General features: G+C 36.8%; 1 protein-coding gene across 1 annotated transcript in view; it reads left to right on the top strand.

Moving 5' to 3' along the window:
- LOC135218523 (putative neural-cadherin 2) overlaps window positions 1-25,000 on the top strand; it is a 643,835-nt gene that overhangs the window by 457,302 nt on the left and 161,533 nt on the right. The window contains 1 exon segment of the mRNA XM_064254888.1: window positions 24,790-24,954. Coding sequence (XP_064110958.1) covers window positions 24,790-24,954 — 165 coding nt within the window.

Raw genomic sequence — 25,000 nt, 5'->3', positions numbered from 1 at the left:
CACACTTGTGAACATAAAAAATGCACACACATCTCCATAGGACTCGTAATGCAGTAATGCCATTCGCCTCTAAATAGACACGAAATCAAAAAAGAGAACCTCAGAAATCTCCTCTTGACTCGAAAAAAACTCCCATAACCACAAAAAAAAGGGTCACCCGCCCAAGATTAATTCCAACTCCATTATGAGACACCATATTAATAATAACACCACTCCGGTTATAAAAATATTTCCTCCATTTGGTTAATAACCAACCCCATTATATTATTCTCTTATTTCTCTAATAGCCACATGTCAGTAAAAAAAGACACCACTCCAGGAATAGAGAATAATCACCTCTATTTTGGCAAATACAAAATATTTACCTCTATTTCCCCAATAACTCCATGTGGAACAAAACAAGGCTCCAAAAAATATATCTCCAAAAAATGTGCACTCAAGGCAACTAACTCACACACTCACAAATATTGCCCCATAATCTCCAAATATGTGTCTCCATTTGCAACAAAGATGGCTGCAAAATAATTGAACTAAACATAGCTCATATCACATTGGCAAATATCAAAAATGGCCAAAAAAATATATCTCCCATATATTATATCTCAAATATAACTCCAATTCTCCAGAGAATAACTCAATGTTATAGTAAAAAACTATAAAAACTCTCTCCATTTAGCATAACTGCTAAAAAAAAGGGCAAAAACTCGGCATATAAAACTGTCTAGAAAATTCTAGAAAAAATCACTAATGTGCCACAAGTCATTGTAACAGAACTCCAAATTCACAGTGTCTTAGCCAAGACTTCTCCATGTGCACTACGACATAAGCCACTAGAAAACTTAACCAAGTTTCCTATCTCTCACAAAGTTGTCACAAATACAACCAAGGTATTGTGCAAGAAAACTCACAATTTCTGGAACACAAATATCCAGAGAAAAAATGTAGTGCCATTACGTATGCATTCAAAACGTGCAAAAAATTCTCCCATATATTTCTCTATAGCATCAAATAGCTAAAACACGAACACGTTCCCGAACAATGACTCTAAGTCATGAACTGAGACATTAAAAAAATATTCACACCAACTGGAGAGAAAAAATAAACTCAAATTCACCCTTGGTAAAAAAAAACTTGTGTCAGCGATGGCTAATTTCCAAAAAAGGAGTAAAAGAAAAAATCAACGGCACTGTTAACTATCTCCCGTAACTCACTAGATGTCAAGCAATTATCTGCTGAACTCATAAAAAAAAGAAAAAAAAACTAAAATAATGTGTTGTTAGTTCCTCCCAAAATTCAAAAAAGATCTCACCTCCCTTGACAGCATTACGGCACCCACGTATTAGTATAAAAAAAAAAAAAAAAAAAAAAAAAATCAGTATCAGAAATATCATTATCACAAAATCACCAAAAAAAATTGCTATCCTCAAAATCATCAGTATCAGCACAAAAAATATCACCAATGTTAATGCTTATCCATTCTCCAAAAATTCAGCAAAAGTTCAGCAAAAGTTCAGCAAGTTTCAACACAATTCACCAAGATTCAGTCAGATTCATCAAGATTCAGCAAAACTCATCCCCGTGAATCACTGAAAATATTCTCCAAAGTTACAAAAACTCAAGCAATAATTAAACACAAGACTTTCTCCCATTACTTCATTGTAATAATTTCTCCTTGAATAATTATCTGTAATAATTATCAACTATCTCCCATGAAATATCTCAAAACTCGCTAAAACAATTCTCCCGTTGTAATGATAATTATACTAAGCAAACCTCCCGTGACACATCTCAAGTATAATAATTATTAATAATAACAATAATAATAACTCTTCATAGCAACAATTCTCTTGCAAAGATCTCAAGTAAGGGTGAAATTCAAAATAGCATACACAGTATTGCTGAATCCTATGACATACGATTTCTCCAGCATGCAACACCATGACATAACACCATTGCCACACAACACAGATACAACACCAATCATCGGCATTTCAAAGTAATTTCTCCAACACAATAAAAAAAATAATCTGTGTATCCCCCTTATATTTGTGTCTTTCAAGGCACAAAGAAACATATAACACATCTCGTGCATGTTAACTACTTTTTCCCCTCATTTTCGGAAAAGAAAAATCTCTCTTTATTTCCTTTTCTCTTCGTCCAAAAGAGAGAAAAAAAAAATCTCTTTTCTAAAAAAAAGACTCTACGGGCATTTCACTTCATCAACTAATCAATCAGCTGATATCTTAGCATCCAATGTCAAGGCCAGACCCATCCCCAACACAAAGAAAAAAAAAAAAAAAGGAAAAGGGGGAGTTCACCCACACTGAGAAAAAAAAATTTCTCCCCCCCTGAGAACAACCCCTCAGTCAAGCGGCAGAACAGCCCGAGGCATACCAGTAGTATCCCCATCTACCCCTTGAACAGTGTCTGAGGACCCCTTCCCAAGGTATACACTAGTGCCCATCCCTGCACTATCTCTCGAGGGAGGCCAGTGGTACCCATGCAACTATCCCCCCGAGGGATGCCAATATACCCTCGCAATGCAAGGCGCCTCTCTGCAGAAATGTGCTGAGCCCGTAAAATTGTGGCCGCTCTGTGTCTCTAAGCCAGATATGATTATCCAAGCACAGTTCACATGCATAAATACATCTTAATACACTCTTATGTTTTAAACAAAGACGAATACATACGTCTATTATAAACACGTGCAAGTAAAGAAAACACGTCACCATGGGCAAAGACAAGAAAAATTGTTGACCTCTTGAACCAATCCCATTTCCCTGAAATATTTAAACAAAAACCCTCTCCCTTTTGATAAACAATAGTTTTTTAATACTCACCACTCCATAATGGGAACAAAAAGAACTCGGAATTCTCGTAGAATACGTAAATCTCGTCGGCACAATACAAACGCGATCGGCGAGATGACCCCTAACAACCGTCACTCATGAACTAGACTGAGTTGCTTGTCTCACGACTCCCGCCCTGAAGAATCTCGGTACGGGCAAATTTGATGACCCTAATAGAAATTCTTTCCTCATCCCCCCATCCCACGGACGGATATTTTCTCTACCCCTTTTATTTTCTAACTGGCCACCCATCTCTACATTGGCGTTCCTAGGCATAGAAAAGCAAGAAAACTTTTATATCCCCTCTTACCCGTCTGCCACCACTATAACATGGGGGAAGAACCCCCAGTATTCATAAGGTAAGCGTGGACACGAAACGGAAGGCAGACCCCATTACTCCATTACACACACAACCTATCTCTCTCTCTCTCTCTCTCTCTCTCTCTCTCTCTCTCTCTCTCTCCAAGGAATCACCCTCTCTCTCTCTCTCTCTCTCTCTCCATCCACCTCTTTCTCTCCATTCTAACAGGTAATGAAAATGAGAGAGTTGCGTCATAACACTAACGTTTATTAACAAGAATAAATATATCAATTAACCAAGTAATCCAGTCTTACAGACTAACTCAAAAACAGTACATTGTCAAGTCACCCAAAAGTCACACCCCTCCGGGAACTCTTTATCCCCCTGAAATCCAGATCCGTCTGTTTTCAAAGATACAGAACACATCCCGGTAAGTACACACACAAGTTCAAAGACAAAGTTAATAAAATGGAACATCTTACAAGATATCAAAACAAGCCATCCCTTTGGCTAAAGTAATGGTAACACTTACCCATTCCCAACCGGAATATCACTCACTGATAAATAAAAACACTTTGGCATCTGCCATCGTGGCTTTGCCTTCCCCCACGAATCTCTGTGCAAGTCTTCCCATAGACTTGGCTAGTGATACATTATGAATAGAAGAGGCGCACACGCACATACGAACACACAGTTCGCTAGCGCCTCGCGGTTCTAGCTGCATCTAGTTTCACAAAGGCACTTTGAGAAGAGTTCATAAACTGTTGTGCATTGACTCGACGAACTAAGCATTTTTATCTCACGCCACCCCTAGAAACTCATTGATCAGCCTACTCTCAGGTCGTCACTCCTGCACGTTCTCCACATTCCATAGGTCACAGAGAACGCACGAACAATATATTATTAATCAAAATCCCTAGGCCTTACATATATATATATAAAATATATATATATATATATATAATATATATATATATATATATGTGTGTGTGTGTGTGTGTGTGTGTGTGTGTGTGTGTGTGTGTGTGTGTGTGTGTATACATATAAACTGCGAATTTGCCAGTTTTTTTTTTAAACCATCTTGTTCGGTTTATTGCCCCAACTTCTTTCGTTAGCATGATATTCCAGCCAAAGCCTGACTAACAAGCAACCTATTTCTAAGCGTCCTGAGGATCTGCTCCCCAAAATGTTATCCGTAAGTATAATTGCCTTCTTGGAAATAACCCGGATGCGTCATTGAAAAGATAGGTCATACATCATATCAGAATTTCCTCGTACCCCAGAAAGAGGCTAAGGAATATATGTCGCAAAAAGATCAAAATCTTATACTTGGATGTCATTACAAAGATTATTGGATCTCGTGCAAGAAACAGTCCCCTTACATTTAGCTATCACGATGAGACATTTAGTCTACAGCGTTTATGAAAAAAAAGCCTTATTGATATGTAGAGACTAATATATGATGAGATGTAATACAGACGATTATATTTATGAAGGTAACACCAACCAGTTGACTGAGTCAATGCGCAAATGATTTAGGAAGGACGCACCGTCTGAAAAGTGACAAGTACGAAGTTGTGTTAATTAAGCATTCAGACAACACGAACGTGTCTCAGGAATCCTGGAACCAAGACATGATCGAATATACATTTTTGGATCCTATTTTAAAGATGAACATATTTCATCTTCTCTTGGGAGTCGGAAGATGGCATACTTTATATTCTATATCGACATATCCTTCCGAAACTCATTGTATGATTAGCTTTTGTCTTTACTGACAAAATGGACACAAAAATTATTTCTTCACCATACACACACACACACACTCACACACACACACACACACACACACACACACACACACACATATATATATATATATATTATATATATATATATATATAATTATATATATATACATATATATAATATATATGTGTGTGTGTGTGTGTGTGTGTGTGTGTGTGTGTTCATAAACATGTCCATGGAGGAGATGGACATCACCCCTTAGCTAGACATCATTAAGCTCGCCGTCAGATCCCTACTGGAATTATGCACAAAATAGGCTTCTTCATCACCCGCTGATAGCTTAGCAACTGCTTCCATTATGGACGGCTATAGGGCGCTTTTTTTCGGGGGGGAGGCGGTGGGGGGCAAAATATACCTACGTATATAGAAAATAACCAGGAGGAGATCATCCATCTTCACAGAAAGTCTGAGGAATGCTGCATCTCCTCTATACTTGTGAGAAGAGTGGAGAGGGAAAACTTCGTCTTATTTTTGTCCTCATATCTCGGGTAGACAAGGATCTATGTCTTAATGGGCAGAACGTATGGAATGTGAGATAAAAGCACTAGTGTCATTGGTACCTATGTAATGAGAGTGAATCTTGATACAATACCCATAAAATGATTGACAAGTATAAGGACTGAATAAGACTGGTTGCCCCATTCCTAACCTTAGTCGCCAAATGAAAAATAATCGATGTATTTTACAAGCAAGTGTTCTCCCTTCATACTGAATATAATATAATTATATAGTTATTGGTGCATTTGTGATCGCAATCTGTAGTTCACACTGTACCATAGCCACTGAATCTAGTTAAAAGTGTATGGTTCAGAGCACTTACAGTACAAATGGTAACAAAAATTGATCCTTCAGAATACAGATGTACACACAATACAAATACAAACTCGCACACACACACACACACGCGCACACACACAATATATATATATATATATATATATAGTATATATATATATATATATATATCTATATATATATAAATATATTATATATATATATATATATATCTATATAATATATATATATATATATATAGATAGATAGATATATATATATATATATCTATCTATCTATCTATATATATATATATATATATATATATATATATATCTATATATATATAGAGATATATATATATATATATATATATCTATATATATATATATATGTATATAATACATATATATGTGTATATATTATATATATATACATATTATATATATATATATATATATATATATATAGCATATATATGGTATATATATATATATATATACATATATATACTATATATATATATATCCATATATATACATATATATACATACATATATATACATATATGTATGTATATATATAAAAGCACTAGTGTCATTGGTACCTATGTAATGAGAGTGAATCTTGATACAATACCCATAAAATGATTGACAAGATGAGGACTGAATAAGACTGGTTGCCCTATTCCTAACCTTAGTCACCAAATGAAAAATAATCGATGTATTTTACAAGCAAGTGTTCTCCCTTCATACTGAATATAATATAATTATATAGTTATTGGTGCATTTGTGATCGCAATCTGTAGTTCACACTGTTCCATAGCCACTGAATCTAGTTAAAAGTGTATGGTTCAGAGCACTTACAGTACAAATGGTAACAAATATTGATCCTTCAGAATACAGATGTACACACAATGCAAATACAAACTGCACACACACACGCACACACACACGCACGCACACACACACACACACACACACGCAAACACAAAATATATATATATATATAAAAATATATAATATATTATTATTCATATATATATATATATTATATATATATATTATCTATATATAGATATATAATATATATATATAGATATATATTAGATTATAAGGATAATAGATATTATATATTATAAATAATTATATATATATATATACTATATAGATAATAGATACGATATATATATATATATATTACTATCTATCTAGATATATAGAATATATATATATATAGATATATATATAGATATAGATATATATATATATATTATAGATAATATATATTATTATATATAATATATATATATATATATATATGATATATATTATAATATATAATATATATATATAATATATATATGTAAATAATTGTCTATATATATATATATATATATATCTATATATATCTATATATATATATATAGGGATTTATATATATATAGATTATATATATATAATTATATAGTATATTATATATATATATATATATATCTATATAGATATAAATATGTCTATTAACAATATATATATGGTGTAAATATAGATTAATTATATATATATATATATAATACTATATTATCTATTAATATATATTATAAATACTAGATAACATATTATGTAATATATATTATAATAAATAACCTATAATATATATATTCCACAGATATGTATATATATATATATATACATATAGAGAATATTATACATTACCATATATATATAATATATATCATATATATATATATAATATATATATATAATCTAATAATCGGGGGGCGATGAAATAAGCCTATCTTGTGCATAATTCCAGTAGGGATCTAACGGCAAGCTTAGTGATGTCTGGCTAAAGGGTGATGTCATCCCCTCCATGGACATATTTATGAATACGGATTACCCCCCCAAGGGCTATTTACGATGTTAAACCATTGCCCTATTTTGTTGGCCCTGGTACTGAAAGTGATAAATGATCATCACTTTTGAAGTAAAGCCTTTAAAAATAACTACTATTACTGGTAAAACGAGAACCATCAGACTCTAAACAATTATTGTTTCTAAAGGCTAAAAGTACTGGAATTTCATACATCCAGGCAACTTAGAAGTAAACTGCATTTTAATAATGGGATTTCAGGAAGTGTGTGTGGATTCAAGTAATGAATATTAGCAGTTAATGATACATTTTTTGTGAATCTAGCATCATGCTGAAATATCGAAATTTGAGATAATCAGAACTCTCGCATACTTGGGAATAAAGTACAGCAATTTTCACTAAATATAACTTAGAAAAAAAAACAGAGATTTTATCAATTTATAGAATTTATTCAAAATGACTAGAAACGGATGATTTAAGTCAACCGACTCCTGTTTGACTCAGTACCCGTGTGATGCATCTCACTTTTTTTCCTTAGGCTTGGTAAACATTTACCATTTTTTGTTAGCAAAGAGATTTAGTTTGACCTAAAACTATCTTAAGCGAGGGAAATTTCAATTCCCCATTTTGTCTTGAGAGTGCGTTTAGTCTTTTCACTCTATATAACACGTAACTATCTGCAACAAGACCCTTGTAAATACAACCAACTTCTGTCTCTGCTAAGCCTTGGCGTCTTCCTCTAGCTTGGGAGGGAACTTTGTTTGCTCATCTCATTGTAAGAGGAAAGGGATTATTTATTCAAAACCTGGGCCTGGTTCATTAAGAAGTCTCCATGCTCTGAATGTACGAACTCCACAGAGAACATTACGAGTGTACAAAAAATCATCATAGCACACATTATTTGTTGTGTATTAAGAATATGAAAAATAAACTCGTAATATCCTCTTTTCTTCTCTCTCTCTCTCTCTCTCTCTCTCTCTCTCTCTCTCTCTCTCTCTCTCTCTCTCATGCATCTTATGTAAATATTAAGAGCTAGAAAGATTCACTGCAATTATCCAAAAGAAGAAACAAAGTTCACAATTTCATTTTCATGGAAATAATACCTATCAGAGGTCTAAATTTGATGTTACAAGCAGCGTATGCTCTGTCTTCTACATTTGGCTCTCGTGCATACCATAACACCTCTTTTTCAGTATTTCTGATATGTAAAGCATTTCAGCACTTAACTAAATGTTTCCATCATACTGTCACCCCTAACTATGGAGATGCAAACCTTCTTTAGACTTAACTGTACAGGGCAGGCCATCCTTTGGATACTTCTAACACAATTGATTTTATGGGTATGAAACTGTTGTATATTGATTTATATGTAATCTATTATAGAGGGAACCGCGAAGTTTCTGAAAATAATTATATTAGCACGGTGTTTGACGTTTTGTAAGTTTATGAATGAAGGCCTAATAGACCATGATTTCATCAATTTGTTATCGTTCCATACAAATCTTTCGATGGTGTTTTTGTCCTAGTCTTATGAAATAGTACCTCAATGATTGAATACGATAATTTGGGATGACAGCTGAGAAACTGTCATCCAAAGGTGGTTCGCAAGCTCAATTATCCTATCAAACTTTGTGTACTTCTGGTCGATTTGCTGCTGCTGTCACAGCATCAACGAACGGTTACCTACACTGCTTCATTGTGTTCATAGCCTTTCGTCACCTCACTTTATTTGGAGAAATCTATTTTTGGTGCCGTGTATCTTATATAAGAATTAACAGTACATTGTAACTACTTGAATAATTTGTATTTATCTATCTATCAATCTATCTGTCTATCTATACAGACAACCTTAGGTGGTTACATTGCATAATTTTTCTATGTTAAATATTCTCCATCCCACTGCGCTTCAGTAAAGATTATTATCCACAGCATTTAATAGCTGAATCAAAAAACCAAGTGCTACCGTTTATCACTCCACCCTCCAAATTTTCAATCCTATTGTAAATTCAAATGTTGCTACCATTTACTTTCAGCTCTCGCCATCAAAATGCACCAAATTCTATCTCTACCTTACACGGCTTCTCTTCAAGAAAGATAATCTGAATGTAGGCTTTTCCCACGAGAACGTAGACAAACATCACTTTTTATCATGATAGTTTTCTCATTAATCCATTCCAGTAAATATTGAGTACTAAGCCAGATATTACACAAAAATCTTCCTAGTTATAAAACTTCTACTAAATCCAACACTCAACAGGCTGGAGCCCTTTTAAAGATGAAACATCTAAATTCAAGGTTCATGTTTATTACCAGCAGCTTTGCCGTTTATTCTCTAACCGCTAACACAAATGAATATTCAATGAACAATTTTGATACAAACAGTGACTTTCCCTTAACCTAAACTGTTCTCACAGTAACAAAACATTGGTAAAATGGTTCGGTTTTATACTAAAACTTTTATGCCGACATCCAAGATTTGTATTTCTATCAGTGTTAATCACTCATCCAGGAATGTTTTTCTCTCATACAAAGACGAGAAGTTTATGAAAATTCCCATTTCACAACCTATTTCACACATACATGAACCTCATTTTAGCTACAAAAACTGAGACAGTACAGTTGACTAGTGAATCCAACATCTAAGGTTTTGTGTCTTTCCTTATATCTTCATAAGTTACTTGCTCATGCTTCATATAATTCATCTCCGATATCTTTTACAGGCAATAGCCTCGCAGAACACTTACTTCATTAACTCAAATGCGTATTCACGTCAAGCAACATTTCTTCATTAACGTTCTGTGACCACACATCCATCTTCCAAAAGAATACCCTTAAGTAACTATAACATATGATTACATTATCCCCAAATAGTTTTATATCCTGTCAAGGTCCTCTCTTATCTTTAGCTTCCCAGATCATTAATCATGCAAGTGAATTTAAAACCATTTGTTTTTCTACCCCATATACAATCCGTCAATCATTTACCTCTTTTAGTCGCTTTATATGCAATTTTACCTCGAGGCAATGACAGGCATTCTCGGGACCTTTGGTCGAATTATCAAGATCAACACTTATTGGTTTTCCTTTAACTCCTATCCCATTTTTTATTCCTTTTCTCCTTATTAAAATCTCTGCTCTTAATGCCGTTCATACCGTTATGAACAAAGTTTTTTCTTTTATTACCGTCATTATTTTCTCCTTTCCTCCTCTTCTTTCCATTGTGTCTATCAAAGTCCTCAATTTTTTACCATACTTACGTCAAGGAAAGCAACAGCAAGTTCATTACAAAGTGCAGTAGGAATTCCGTAGGTAAAAACAACCTAAACAAGCATAAAAAGTACATCTTGAATGTAATAAAGTGAGAGAGGGCTCTCGTTCCGCATTTACTGGTATGTCATTGCCTCATAATTTCCAAATTACCAGAAGCCTATGTTTCAGTCGAGTCTGAACTAAAATTATATTCCAAGATTCCCGAATAAATTAGGGTCGCTAAAAGGATTTGTTGGGTGAGGAAAAGTTTGTGAAAACTTATTAAACTTTACCTCTGTTAACTATGCCCTATCTAATAAAAGCAAGCTTGCACGAAACTCTTGAAAATATTAAATTTTCCCATTTCACAAGAAATTTCAGTTTGCAAGAAACCTCTATTATATTTATTTTTTACTCTTCTATTCTGTTTTAGAGGATATAAAGATTGCTTGGGAAATCACATGTTTACTCTTCTAATTCCTGAAGGGGAGATTTCCTGCTTAGAGTGAATGATGATGAGAAAAATACTTTGGTAAGAAACCCTCTCTCTGTACTGGTGTTATGCAGGTAATTGCAGTTTAGCTGCATAGAACTTGTTATGACTTCATTTTTCTTATTCTTTCTCAATTTTATTTGAATCAACTTCTCTTATATTGATCGGGGAAATCTCCGATTCCTTCTAGGATTCCTATCACCTCAGTACATATTATGACCTGAGTATAATTTATGACCTAGGTAAAGGATTTGTTAAAGAAAGAATGGAGAAGTAGTGAGGGAAGGAGAAAGGGGTAGAGTAAGTGAAGGATTATATGTGTGTATCTAAGTGTGTGTTAGTCTAATTGAGGATGAACTATCCCTTAATGGTGAGCGAACTTTTTTCCTAGGACCAACAGCTACCACAATTGCCAGATTACTCTCCTTTTGGCAGGCTACTACCATCACTGGTTCGAAGAGGTACAAACTGATTGTTCTAGTTAGAGACAGTGGTTTAGGGTGCCATCAAAAATTACCCCTTGGGCAGGAAAAGTGCTTTAAAAGGCAGAGGAGATTCTTCACATGATGATGGGAATAGGAACATGCTCACTATTGTAGATTGATGGGAAATAATGGGATTCAGGGCACTATGTGCGGTCTTAAAATTGCAAAATAAATAATGGTTAGGAGATGGATCATCGCCCTTTGGAACTCCTTGAGGTTTTGAATGAGCTTGATTATGGTACATATGTGCATATTTGAAGAAATGCATAGTACTTGTCTTTCAGCAGTTGTCTTTCAAGGAGAGGAAGCTGGATATATGACCCGAAGTAAGAAAACCAAGAAAAGGCACTCTCGAGGAGAATGTGTGCCGCCAATATATCTAATGGATCTAGGCCTTTTGCCCCTCTAAGGAGAACTGTAGAATGTCATTGTTTAATTATGATTTCGTTGTTTGTCTTCCTTCATTTGGACGATAAAGTTGAAGCGATAGCAGCTTAAGAGGGAGACACTCTCTAAACTTTTCAAAAGGAGATGGTGGGGCTGCAAGGATAAAATTTGTTTTCGAGGTTTGATCCACATTTATTACAGTGTGTGGACAGACATGTGGTGTCTCAGACCACATGGTTTAGGTGACGTTGGCACTTTTAGTGGTGAGTAATTTTTTTGGTGTGAAGAGGAACTTGAGCTCGTCTTGGGATACCCTCACTGATGTATCTTCTAGTGAAGTGCTATGGAGATTGAGGCCTATCTGGCACAGGTGAAGGGTAGCAAGATGAACAGATGAGGAACTGGATGAGTTCTACACAGATTATCATTTTGCCTTCTGTAATCACAGGTGCCTTATTTGTCGAATTTCAAACATTTTGGAGGCATAACTGCATCTGCTCTCCGGAAACAGGCAGATGACTCGGTCATCAAGGAAAAGGGGACGGAGGAATTTGTCACATTCATAGTTTTTGTTTGACCACATTTCATGTGTGATTTGTCCTTTAAAAGATTGTCTCAGTGGGATAATTTCAGCCATTTTCAGTCCAATATTTACTATAGTCTTTTATGATAACCAAGTTTTATTTCTATCATGCTATAGAGGCAATCTTTTAAAGCTCTTGAGAGAGAACTAGTCAAGATTTGAGCACCATATTTAAATCATTAGGGTCTATGTTTTGATAGACATGGCGCTATTAAGCACATTAGTTGTCAGGGGTTTAGGGCAAGTACCATGCTCTTACCAGTCTCGAGGATTACCAAGAACTTTCAGAAAAAGTAAATTAAAACAAAGTTCCTTAATTATTCTGCTAGTAGCAGGTTGTTATCATATAGGCTATTGCTAGGAACCATTTTATCTACTAGTTCACTCCATGGGGTCACCAATGTAAAGTACACTGACCTATTGTAAATGTTTGAACTTTTTTTTAGGCAGTGAGCAGATGCGGTTTCACAGTCTGTTTGGTTTGGGTGATGTTGGTGACGTATAAGACTGTGGTCGAGAGGATGCTTCTTGATTACCCGCTGATCCTACAGCCTTAATTCGGTGTTTCATTGGAGCATGAAGCACTGGTGGGAGGGGGGGGGGAGCAGGAAATGGACAATAAGCAGTCAGTCCTTACCGGTGATACTGGAGAGGGGAATGAGCTCCATAAAAGACTAGTATTATATTCCTATGATTTTCAGCCAGTTATGTTTTTTATGTTGTTTTCCTCATGAGTGCCAGTGATGACAAATATATCACTGAACTCCAGAACAACCTCAGTTCTGGTATGGCTATGGATACAACAGCGAAATAAAAACCAACTCTACCAGATAATTTGGTAAAATAAAATAGTAAACTAAAATTAATTAAACTTGAGCCATGTATATAATGAAGTGAATCATGAAAATATTAATACATTGAAAATATCTTAAATTATCGATTTCCAGACGAAAAATAGAATTATTGACTGTCGTGTGTTTTTTAATCATGTAATATGATGAAGAAAATAATGAACCTATAAGAATGCTATAACGATACTTTGATATCCATCAGTCACACAACAACAATGAAGGCCAGCTTAATTATAAATGTAATTTTTTTTTATAAAGAAACAAATGGAGTATTTTACTAATATAACCAGATGTTTTAGATATATATTGACTTACTGATTAGTGCAAAAAAAATTCTAAATAGAACTTCCCAGAAATGACCTAAACCCCAGTGTGACTTGGAGCAACAGCAATTGAGGAGGGACATAAATATTTCAAATTTACTTGGCACTTTTGTGATTGAAAAGTATTATATAGGCAATTGGGGTTTCAAGTTGAGTAATCCATTGCTTCTGAAAACTTTAGATTTCTTGTCTTTTATAAAATTTAGAGGAATGAAAATGATTTTTGAAGGATCCAGCACACGTGGCTGTGTCTGGAAATGGAGATGTAGAGAATTAGTCAAGCAAACATCACCTGAATCACTGAAGGAATTATCCTCGCCTATGGAATGATTTTACCGTTTTATTTGAAATTCGAGACCCAATGATCCCAAATACAAGATGGAAATGATAGGTGTATTATCTCCTTGTATATTTAGTGATTCCAAGAAAACAGGGTACAGCATCACACTATATCATACAGGCTGAATGGTATACTCGGTGAACGCTAGAATACTTGTTAGTTGGGGGATACGTAGTTATCTATACATATCTCAGAGGCTCGTAGTGGGGATGGCCAGTAATACTTCTTGCCAGGGTTCTTAGGATGAATTTTTAGATTTATATCAGAGGCTGGTATTCAAATAATATGCAACGTCTTCTGTTGTTTTAATGTTTTTTCTGTTATAGCTGCAACATTTTATATGTATATTTTTTACCAAATGGTATTGGCGGTAGTGATATTTAATATTAAAATGCCACAGAGCTATAAAACAACCAGTCACATAAGTTAAAATTGACAATGAATAAATTGTAAGCAGTAAAAACAATAATAAGAAATTAACATTCTAACTCTCATTTAGGCCGAAGGGCTAATTATATGTGTTGTGATGATGCAGGGCCTTTTCATAGAGGTTATATTATCAGTAAAAAAATCGAATTTGTAATGTAGTTGTCAGAACTTCTTTTGTCAGTTTCCAGGAGTTAATCATATCAGCATTGCCAGACGTGTTACGTTTCGCTTTTATATTACGCAAATTCTTTAACTTTTAAATCGGTTTGAATGGACGGCTCAATCCCAGTCATTCCACTTTTTGAAGGATATTTCACATATCGACTTATGACTATTACAATTTACACAATTATTTGCTAAATTTTTCCATTTTCTTCTGCTACGTACGACATTTTCATTCAATCACTGTTTTGCGGCGTGACTGGAACAGGGGTAGGGCCGGAGGGGCGCCAAGTTCCCTGAGACGGTAGCAAAGTTCTAGCAGATTATTGTAATGTTTCGTGATGTGTAGTTCCATATTACCTCTAGTAGGCAGGACCTACAGGTATTTCGAGAAACTGAGAGCTTAGTCAATCGAAGTACGGAAAATTTAGAGACAAATGAGTTAGTGCCCTTCCAGAATGCTAGATCGAGCAATGTGAAACTGTTGAAGCGGTTGTTTTTCTCAGCGGTAAAGTGAATACAACTCCAAAGTATACAGTGCTGCTACGCCGAAGTATGATGAAGGAAATGGTGGATGAATGGTGTGAGGTCCAAGGTTCAACATATTAAATTTTGAGCCGTTACAGGAATGCCCCTGCAGTGGAAAAGTTACACCGACCTACTCGAGACTTGAGTTCTCTTGTTCATACATATTTCGATGCCAAGTGCCTGGCGAAGTGAAATATGCTAGAAATAGTATACCTAATGCACCGTGAACTGGAGGGACATTCAATTTAAAACCTTAGAATCAAAGATACCTACGTAGGTGATTAGAATTGACTGGAGGGCAACAAAGGTAAGTCTGATATGACGAATTTTATTTTTCAGTAGCAGAATTTGGGTTTTTAAGTGATCAAAAGACAATAAATGGGTAAGATAGTGTGCAAATTTAAGTAGGAAAAGAAAGTGTAGCCTTGTGAATTTGGTCAACCATTACCAATTTGAGGTTGAGCAAATACAAAACTTCAGATTTTGGTAATTCTAAGCCTTCATTCCGCGGCAAAGTAGACTATGGGAGTTAACGTTTTCCTCTGCTATTTTACTTACTGAACGAGAATTTAAAGTAATATTTATTCGGCCGACTGTAATTAAACCGTAATTTACCTTTGAAGACTACATGACGGTACAAGGGATGTGATGTACCAACGTACAGAGTTCAAAGGTAGATAACAGATTAGTTATAGGCGGCAGGCAAAATATTACCTTAAACTCTTGTAAAGTAAGTAAAATAACAGGAAAACGTCAACTGCCACAGTCTACATTGACAGAACAATCTTCGAAGTTTTGATTGGGGCCAATAAACGTAAACAAACCGCCATATTTGAATTCTGGTAGGTGGCGTTGAATACGTAACCAGCAGGGAGTGTAAAGGTGCGTCCACATGGTCGAACAATGTCCGACGGACAAAAATTGTTAACGGTTAACAATTGTCTGCCGGCCTTTGCTTTGTGAGAAGAGTAAAAACATTGGTATACAACTTCATCTGATACCACTGTTTGTTGCCAGATCTACATCCATCGTTTCAACGGTTATGGCGTCATCCTGCTTCGCCTATGATATGGTAACACTGTTTGACCGTCGGACATTGTTCGACCGTGTCGACGCACCTTAACATATAGGTTGTGATACTAACCTAACCTAGAAGAAAGTGTTACCTGATCCCGTACCCCCCTTAAAGGAAGGCAAGCTTGGAAGTGTAACATAGGTAAGGAGTCAGTGACGGAAACAAAAGCTCTCGTTAGTCTTCTATAACATGGCGCATGCGCAGTAGGATTTGGCGTCGTAATAGCAGTAGTAATAGGTGGATTTTGGCTATGTAATGGCTCCATTATCGATTTACTTATAGTTTTATTTCAGTTTGTATTTCATGGTCCAGATGTCTGTATTTCTACAGAAGCAATCCGTGGTGGCTTAGACTATAGAAATTGACTGTTTCCTATGTTATTTTAGTTGCTGTACAAGATTTAAAAGTAATATCCGTTCGGCCGGCTGTAACTAAGCAGTAATTGACCTTTGAAAGTTACATAATAGCCGTACCAAACTCAAAGGTAAATTAAAGTTTAGTTCCAACCAAACGAAAAAAATATTCCTTACAACCCTTGTAAAGCAACAAATATAACATAGAAGATGTCAATTGCCATAGTCTAAGTCACTGAAGAATGGTCCTATAGGACGATACCAAGTATTCGTTACGGTGAGGGAAATGTAAACACAGCCGCCAATGTTTGAATTCCCAACCACCACAGAGCCATATGTTTACTAGGGGGGGGGGGGGGGGGGTACGCACAGGGTGTGGGCAGGGTTAGGTGGAAGGTACGAGTTGTCTTAGCAGCACCCCACTGAATAGTAAGATACTTTAACAGCAACTTACGGCAAAAGCCTAACACTCACTTTAATAAAAAATAATAATTAAGAATAATGTTTGGACCTTACCTTAAAGGGGTGGAGGGTACAAAGTAGCAGCTGCCTTTAAGAATGCATGGAGGCGGGTCTTGGGTTCTTCAAAATGCAGCTTGAAATAAGCAACAGCCAAGTACCCGACGAAGTTGTACATTCTCCTCCCGTATCTTGGAGTCGACTGCCGGAGTTCCCTCCACCTCCTCTCGATAGTACTAGTATGGGCACCGGTTTCTGGGTCCACAAAGTTCATCGAGTGGTTGACTGTCAAGTGGACATAACCTTCATCTCCCAGGCAGTCATAAGCCCTCCAACAGTCAGAAATAATAGTGGTACCCGGCACAATGTATTCTTTGATAACTGCAAGCAGAGTCCCACTCGTCCTGTCGGGTATGGGAACAACGAAAAACTCCCGGGTCTGCCTGCAGATACCACCGAACACCCACTGCCCTTCGATGAGGCGACCTACGTTGTATTTTCTTCTCCCAATCTTCGCCTCATCGATTTCAACAATTGTGCCGGGCCCACCAATTTGCTTCTGTTGGAAGCACCAATTAACTATGACCTGAAATAAAAGTCAGTGTTAGGGGAGGTAATTAAGTAGGGTAAATTTCATAATAATACAAGCCAGGTTGGGTATGAGAGGGAGGGGTGGGGGGAGAGTGAGGGAGAAGGAGGGGGTAGGAATGGAAAAGAGGGAGGGGATAAGCAAAATACTTACTTCCCAAGAGAAGCTGGCCCAATCATTAATTGTTGAGTCCAACAGTCCAAGTTCTGATCTCGCAACCTTGTAAGAAAAAAAAAAAAAAAAAAAAAATCACTCACACACAGGTATGCGGAGAACAGAACTGTCTCAACATCAAGGTGGGACCCAGAGAACCAAGTGACCTTAAACAAGGAAAAGTAGTAAGAACAGTGTTTCTTCACTTTCTTACTATGCGGTCGATAAGACCGGTCACACCTAGAGGTAAACGTGGAGGGAAAAATACCAATTATAAACCTCAAAACATGAAAATATGGGGTAGGTCATAATTGGTATAGGTGTAATATAATATTGCCATTAATCTAGGGCCGGGTCTTATCACAGTTACATGTAGAAACCAACAAACTACTCGTAAGGTATTTACCTGAAGCACTTTTGTAAATCTAGGCGGCACTCATTCCCACAATGGGGGCAAAAGACCTGCTTCCTCAGGAGGCCGTGGTCCTGGCATAAACAGATCAGCCGTTCATAATTACCTGAGTAATAGGCAGAGAAATCTTTGTAACTGAATGGGGGCAAAAGACCTGCTTTCTCAGGAGGCCGTGGTCCTGGCAAAAACCGATTAGTTGTTCATAATTACCTGAGTAATAGGCAGAGAAATCTTTGTAACTCGTGTAACAATTGTTACATGAAGTTGGCAAAGAGTTCCTGGTGAGGGGTTGGGGCGAGCGTGAAGTTGATGCACCAGTCGAAGTCATGGCGGCAGATTCAACTGTGTTGGAGTTCTATGGTTAGGAGGTGGTAGGAGGCCAGACCGTACAAAACAGGGTAGGGGAGGTGGGGTGGAGTAGTAAAAATGCTTTGATGCTATTGGTTGAGGCAGGGTGGGGCTGAGGTAAATGAACAAGCACTTAACAAAATAAGTTGGCAATGTTAAGGGTAATAAAAGTAAATGGGTAGTTAAGGAACTAAATGTAAATATTTGTGGGATGGGTTGAAAATATGAATTAATACAAATACATATATAACAGGCCCAGGAGGGGGTGGGATTTAAGTCCTGGGTGGTAAATGTGTAATTGGGCCTAAAGTTGTTTTAATAAAAGTTAACATATAACAAAACTAATTTAACTTGTAGGGGATGTTGCCTGACCAGGGGGGGTTGTTGGACATGCTGTACCCCCCCCCCCCCTAAAGAACCAAACCAACCTAACATAACCTAACCTAGCAGGTGATGTAACCTAACCTAGTAGGAAATGTTGCCTGACCGGAGGGGGCATCGCCCCCCTGTACCCCCCCCCCTAAAGGCCTAACCTAATATAATAGGGAATGTAACCTAACCTAACCTAACCTAGTAGGGAACTTAACCTAGAGGGGTTGTTGCCTGACCGGGGGTGCTTCCCCCCCCCCCCCCCCCCCCCCCCCCCCCCCCCCCCCCCCCCCCCCCCCCGTAGCCCCCCTTGAAGACCTAGCCTAACCTAGTAAGGAATGTAACCTAACCTAACCTAGGAGGGAACTTAACCTAGTAGGGAATGTTGCCTGACCGGGGGGCCGAAGCCCCCTCGTAATCCCCCTTAACCCTTTTTTTAAACGCCGAAGCGGTAAAAAAAAAAATGTCTCCCGTGTGCCGGAAGTGTTTCAGAGTGAGCGCGGAAGCAGAAAAGTTTTTTTTTTTTTCAAAAAATCACAGCGCGCTTAGTTTTCAAGATTAAGAGTTCATTTTTGGCTCCTTTTTTTTTGTCATTGGCTGAAGTTTAGTATGCAACCATTAAAAATGAAAAAAATTATCATTATCATATATAAATAATGCGATATATGATAGCGCAAAAACGAAATTTCATATATAATTGCATTCAAATCGCGCTGTACGCAAAACGGTTAAAGGTAACAAGTTACTTTTTTTCGTTGTAATGTACACTTAAATTGCGATCATTTGGTATATAACACATTGTAAAACGATAAAAGCAAACACAGAGAAAAATATTATCACAAAATAATGCATGAATCGTAACACACGGACGTAAACAAATATTTTTTTCAAAAATTCACCATAAATCTAAATATTGTCCTAGAGACTTCCAATTTCTTTCAAAATGAAGACAAATGATTGAATATTACTATACTGTAAGAGTATTAGCTTACAAATGCAGTTTTCGACCATATCTGACGAGTTAAAGTTGACCGGGCATAAAGAAAATGTTATTTTTTTCATAAATTCACCATAAATTGAAATATTGTGCTAGAGACTTCCAATTTGTTGCAAAATGAAGGTAAATGATTGAATATTACTAGAATATAAGCGTTTTAGCTTACAATTGCGTTTTTCGACCATTTCGGTAGAGTCAAAGTTGACCAAAGGTTGAAAATTTGTCACTTATCATTTTTTATATAAAAATATTTAAAATTGATAAAAGCTACAACCATGGGTTGTTATTAGTTGTATTATGCATAAATTGCGCACATTTCCATATATAAAACTTTATGTAACGGCTAATTTTAAAATGGTGCAAACATTACCACAATCGCATGTATGATTTTTTTCGGAAGAGTTACCGCACGGACGTAAGGAAAAAGTTTTTTCATAAATTCACCATAAATCGAAATATTGTGCTAGGGACTTTCAATTAGTTGCAAAATTAAGGTAAATGATTGAATATTACTAATATATAAGAGTTTTAGCTTACAATTGCGTTTTTTGACCATTTCGGTAGAGTCAAAGTTGACCGAAGGTTGAAATTTTGGCACTTATCGTTATTTATATAAAAATATCTCAAAACTGATAAAAGCTACAATTATGAGTATTTTTTGTTGTATTTTACATAAAAATGCGCACATTTTCATATATAATACTCCATGTAACGGATAATTTAAAATGGTACAAAAATTATATCAAAGTGACGAAATAATTTCCGAGATGTGTCACAGATACTTTTTAGTGCGGCAAGAAAGAAATTCGCGCTTGTGCGCCTGCGTAAGTATTTTTCCGCGAATTAAAAAAAAATTTTTTTTTGAGTCGACGTATGGTACGTCCATTCGGCATAGGTGGGAGACATTTTGACTCGACGTTTAATACGTCCATTTGGCGTTTAAGGGTTAAAGGCCTAACCTAACCTAGTAAGGAATGTAACCTAACCTAGTAGGGAACTTAACCCAGAAGGGTTGTTGCCTAACTGGGGGGAGCTTGGCTCCCCCATACCCCTCTTAAAGGTCTAACCTAACCTAGTAAGGAATGTAACCTAACCAACCTAACCTAACCTAGTATGGAACTTAACCTAGTAGGGAATATTGCCTGACCGGGGGGGCAAAAGCCCCCCGTATCCCCCCTAAAGGTCTAGCCCCCCGTATCCCCCCTTAAATAACCTAACCCAACCTAGTAAGGAATGTAACCCAACAAACCTAACCTAATCTAACCTAGTAGGGATGTTGACTGACCGATACCCCCCCCCCCCCCCCCCACCCCTTGAAGACTTAACCTAACCTAGTAAGGAATGTAACCTAACCTAACCTAACCTAACCTAGTAGGGAACTTAACCTAGTAGGGAATTTTGCCTGGACTGTGGGGGGGGGGGGGGTGGGGGGGGGATACCCCCCCTTAAAGGCCTAACCTAACCTAGTAAGGAATGTAACCTAACCAACCTAACCTAACCTAGTAGGGATGTTGCCTGACCGATAGAGTTGGGGCTTTTGTCCACACCCAAAACCCCGGTTCCCAATGGGGGTCCCCTTTACCGTAGGATAGAGTTCAAAGGTAAATTAGTGTCGTCCGAATAAATATTATTTCAAATTATTTATTCGGACGTTCAGGAGGCTAAACTGCATAGAAAAACCGCAACTGCCATACTCTGGGCCGCCGCTGATAGGTACACTAGATCTACCCAGATGTCATAAATAAGAGGAAATAACACAATAACACCGCAAAACCTTCCCCAAAGTCTTCTACCCCACTCATAACCCTGTTTCCCATCGGCCCCCCTTACTGAGGATAGAGTTTAAAGCATAATTCTCCCAAGTGTTTTAACCCACCTCAAACCCCACATTCCCATCCGTCCCCCTTACCATTGGATAGAGTTCAAATGTAAATTACAGGTTAATTACAGCTGGCCAAAAAAATATTACTTTAAATTATTGTTCAGGAGGTGAAATTCTATAGAAAAACGTTAACTGCCACAGTCTAGTTCACCGCGGTATAAGGGCTTAGACCTACCCTCAGAAAAATTTTCCTGCACCTCCTTGTACTGACTGTCCCTTTTATTCAAACACGAACATTACTATACTGGCTGTCCCATTTATCTAGGTATTACTGTGATGACTGTCCCTTTTATCCAGAAACTACTGTACTGATTGTCCCTCTTATCCAAATATTACTTTGCTGACTGTCCAATTTATCCAGGTATTACTGTGGCAACCATCCATTTTACTATGTATTTCTGTGGTGACTGTCCCCTTTATACATACATTATGTGATGACTATCCCTTTTATCCATGTATTACTATGGTGATTGTCCATATTATCAAAATATTACTGTTCTGACTACCTCTTTTATCCAAGTGGTAATACTGTGGTGACTGTCCCCTTTACCCACATATTATTGTGGTGACTGTCCCATTTACCCATGCTGACTGCCTATGTTATCCAGTAGTATTACTGCACTGACTGTCTTATTTTATCCAGGTACATTCCATTTTATTGAAACATTACTGTGGTGACTGTCCCCTTTATCGAAATATTGCTTAGGTGGCTGTCCCATTTAACATTCTATTACTGTTACGACTGCCCCCTTTATCCAGGTTGTAGTACTGTTGTAACTGTTCCCTTTATCCAGGTATCACTGTACTGTCAGTCCCTTTTAAAAAGATAATACTGTGCTGAGTGGCCCTTTTATTTAGATACAACTGTGGTGACTGTCTATTTTACCCAGACACATTACTGCTCTGACTGCCCCTTTTTTTCCAGGTATTACTGTTCTGACTGCCCCTTTTATCCAGGTATTACTGTGGTGACTGTCCACTTTATCCAGATATTACTGTGGTCTGTGCCAGTTAGCCCCCACTGAAACATAAATACACCCTCTACCTAACTAAATCACCCCCACTAGACCTAAGCACACCCCCAACTAACCTAAACACACCACCTGCTAAAACTAAACACATACCCTTCTAAATCTAAACACATCTGCTCTAAACCGAAACACATCTGCTCTAAACCTAAAAACATCCCAAAAAACCTAAACACACCCCAGCTAAACCTAAACAGAAATATTGATACAAAATTATAAATCACAGGAAAGAAGATAATTTTCAATTATATATTCCTACAGTATCAAGTACATAAAATGAGGTATAATTCACGACTAGTTATTTACCACATAAGTTACAAAGGGGAGGGGAAGGAAGTATGGATTTGAAACTTATTCAGTTATCCTAAGTTGTGTCCAAATTTTCTCTCGATAAGTCAAGAGGTTAGCTCATCAGTTACAAAGGTAAGAGGGAAGGGGAACGTTCCACGGGCTTGAAACCTACCCTGCTACCTAAGTTGGGTCAAACGAAGGCCACGTGCCAATTTCCTTGTGTTCAGCAGTTTTTGCCTGGGACTGAAGGAAACAAGAATTTATTGCTTCATTCAGTCTACATTATATATACCTATATTTTTATTATTCGCGTTTATTGCCAGTAGCACTGCCAAACTCCGATAATTGGTGACCTGTTAATTGTGTTGTGGTCAACTGTGCACAGGTCGAATAAGCCCCGGTCAATTTGGTCCAAGTTTAAGAATATTTCGTATTATTTGTCTTTTTTTGTATGTCTTTGTGCCCTGTACATTTCTATACCAGTATGACGTATGTGTTATTCATAATGTTTCTATAAATAAATTTATTACCGTAATTAAAATTGGGGTTGAAGCATGTTTTTTATTGAAAAAATAAAATTTGTTTTATAAGTCCGAACTTGAAATATATGCATATTGTGTGCACCTCTCGTAAGAAACAATTTTTCCTCGACTGTAACATGCAATTAATGATAGAGGCGCTAATTGATATAATTATATCAAGGTTGGACAATAATACGTCTTTTGTAGTTAATATTTTTCTTTGTGGTCAAAGCTATCTTAAGAGCGAGGCGGGGGATGGGGGAAGTTTCTTGTTGTTTATAAGTAGCTCAGTATTTCGCCAGTTCTTTAATTTACATACCTATATTTTCTGGCAGTTTTATGTTTATATGTACGGAATAAAACTCGACTGCATATTTCAGCAGTATACTAAAGCATATTCATTGTACCTACTCCAGTGAATCCTTTGTGTTTTGCAGTCATTTCGAACACGTGTTGTTGGTTTATAAGTGGCTCGGTCCTAAAGAAGACACCTGACATTTGCCAACAGTTATTACTATCATTAGATGTTAGTCTTAGCATATATAACACGGGATTTGATAGCAGTAATTCTTGCATCTAACAAGACGTAAATGACTGGGGCACATAAACATCGTATGCGAAGACACCAATGACCGAAACGTTTTTCCGGGTCAGGAGATTTATATGCTCTCTTTTTTTCGTGATTTTAAGAGACTGAAATGAGAATATTAGAAATCTGACCATCGAGAGTGAAGATGTGTCATTTTTCTTGCATTATGTAACAATTAGGGGTAGCTGGAATGAATTTTCCTCTATTCACATCTCATTCTTAACTGACGTATCGCTAGCTCAAACTCTCGTTTCCTTCAACTCTAACGATCGTGCTCTTCCTCCGCAGCATGAGCTGGTGGTCGCTGCTGAAGCAGGTGGCAAGATCGTGCATACCATCGTTCAGGTGACGGTGGCTGACGTCAATGACAATCCCCCTCAGTTTCTCGAGAGTGACCTAACTGTTTCAGTCGTCGAGGAGGACGACACAGGATTACCAGCTGCTATTCTCAAGGTAAATGGTTGGTAATTTACTTAGCTTAGTTTACCGCACCCTCTCT

The sequence above is a fragment of the Macrobrachium nipponense genome, chromosome 9, assembly GCF_015104395.2.
Source record: "Macrobrachium nipponense isolate FS-2020 chromosome 9, ASM1510439v2, whole genome shotgun sequence".
Lineage (NCBI taxonomy): Eukaryota > Metazoa > Arthropoda > Malacostraca > Decapoda > Palaemonidae > Macrobrachium > Macrobrachium nipponense.
The sequence above is the reverse complement of the archived record's forward strand: the minus strand, read 5'-3'. Positions and strand labels throughout refer to the sequence as shown.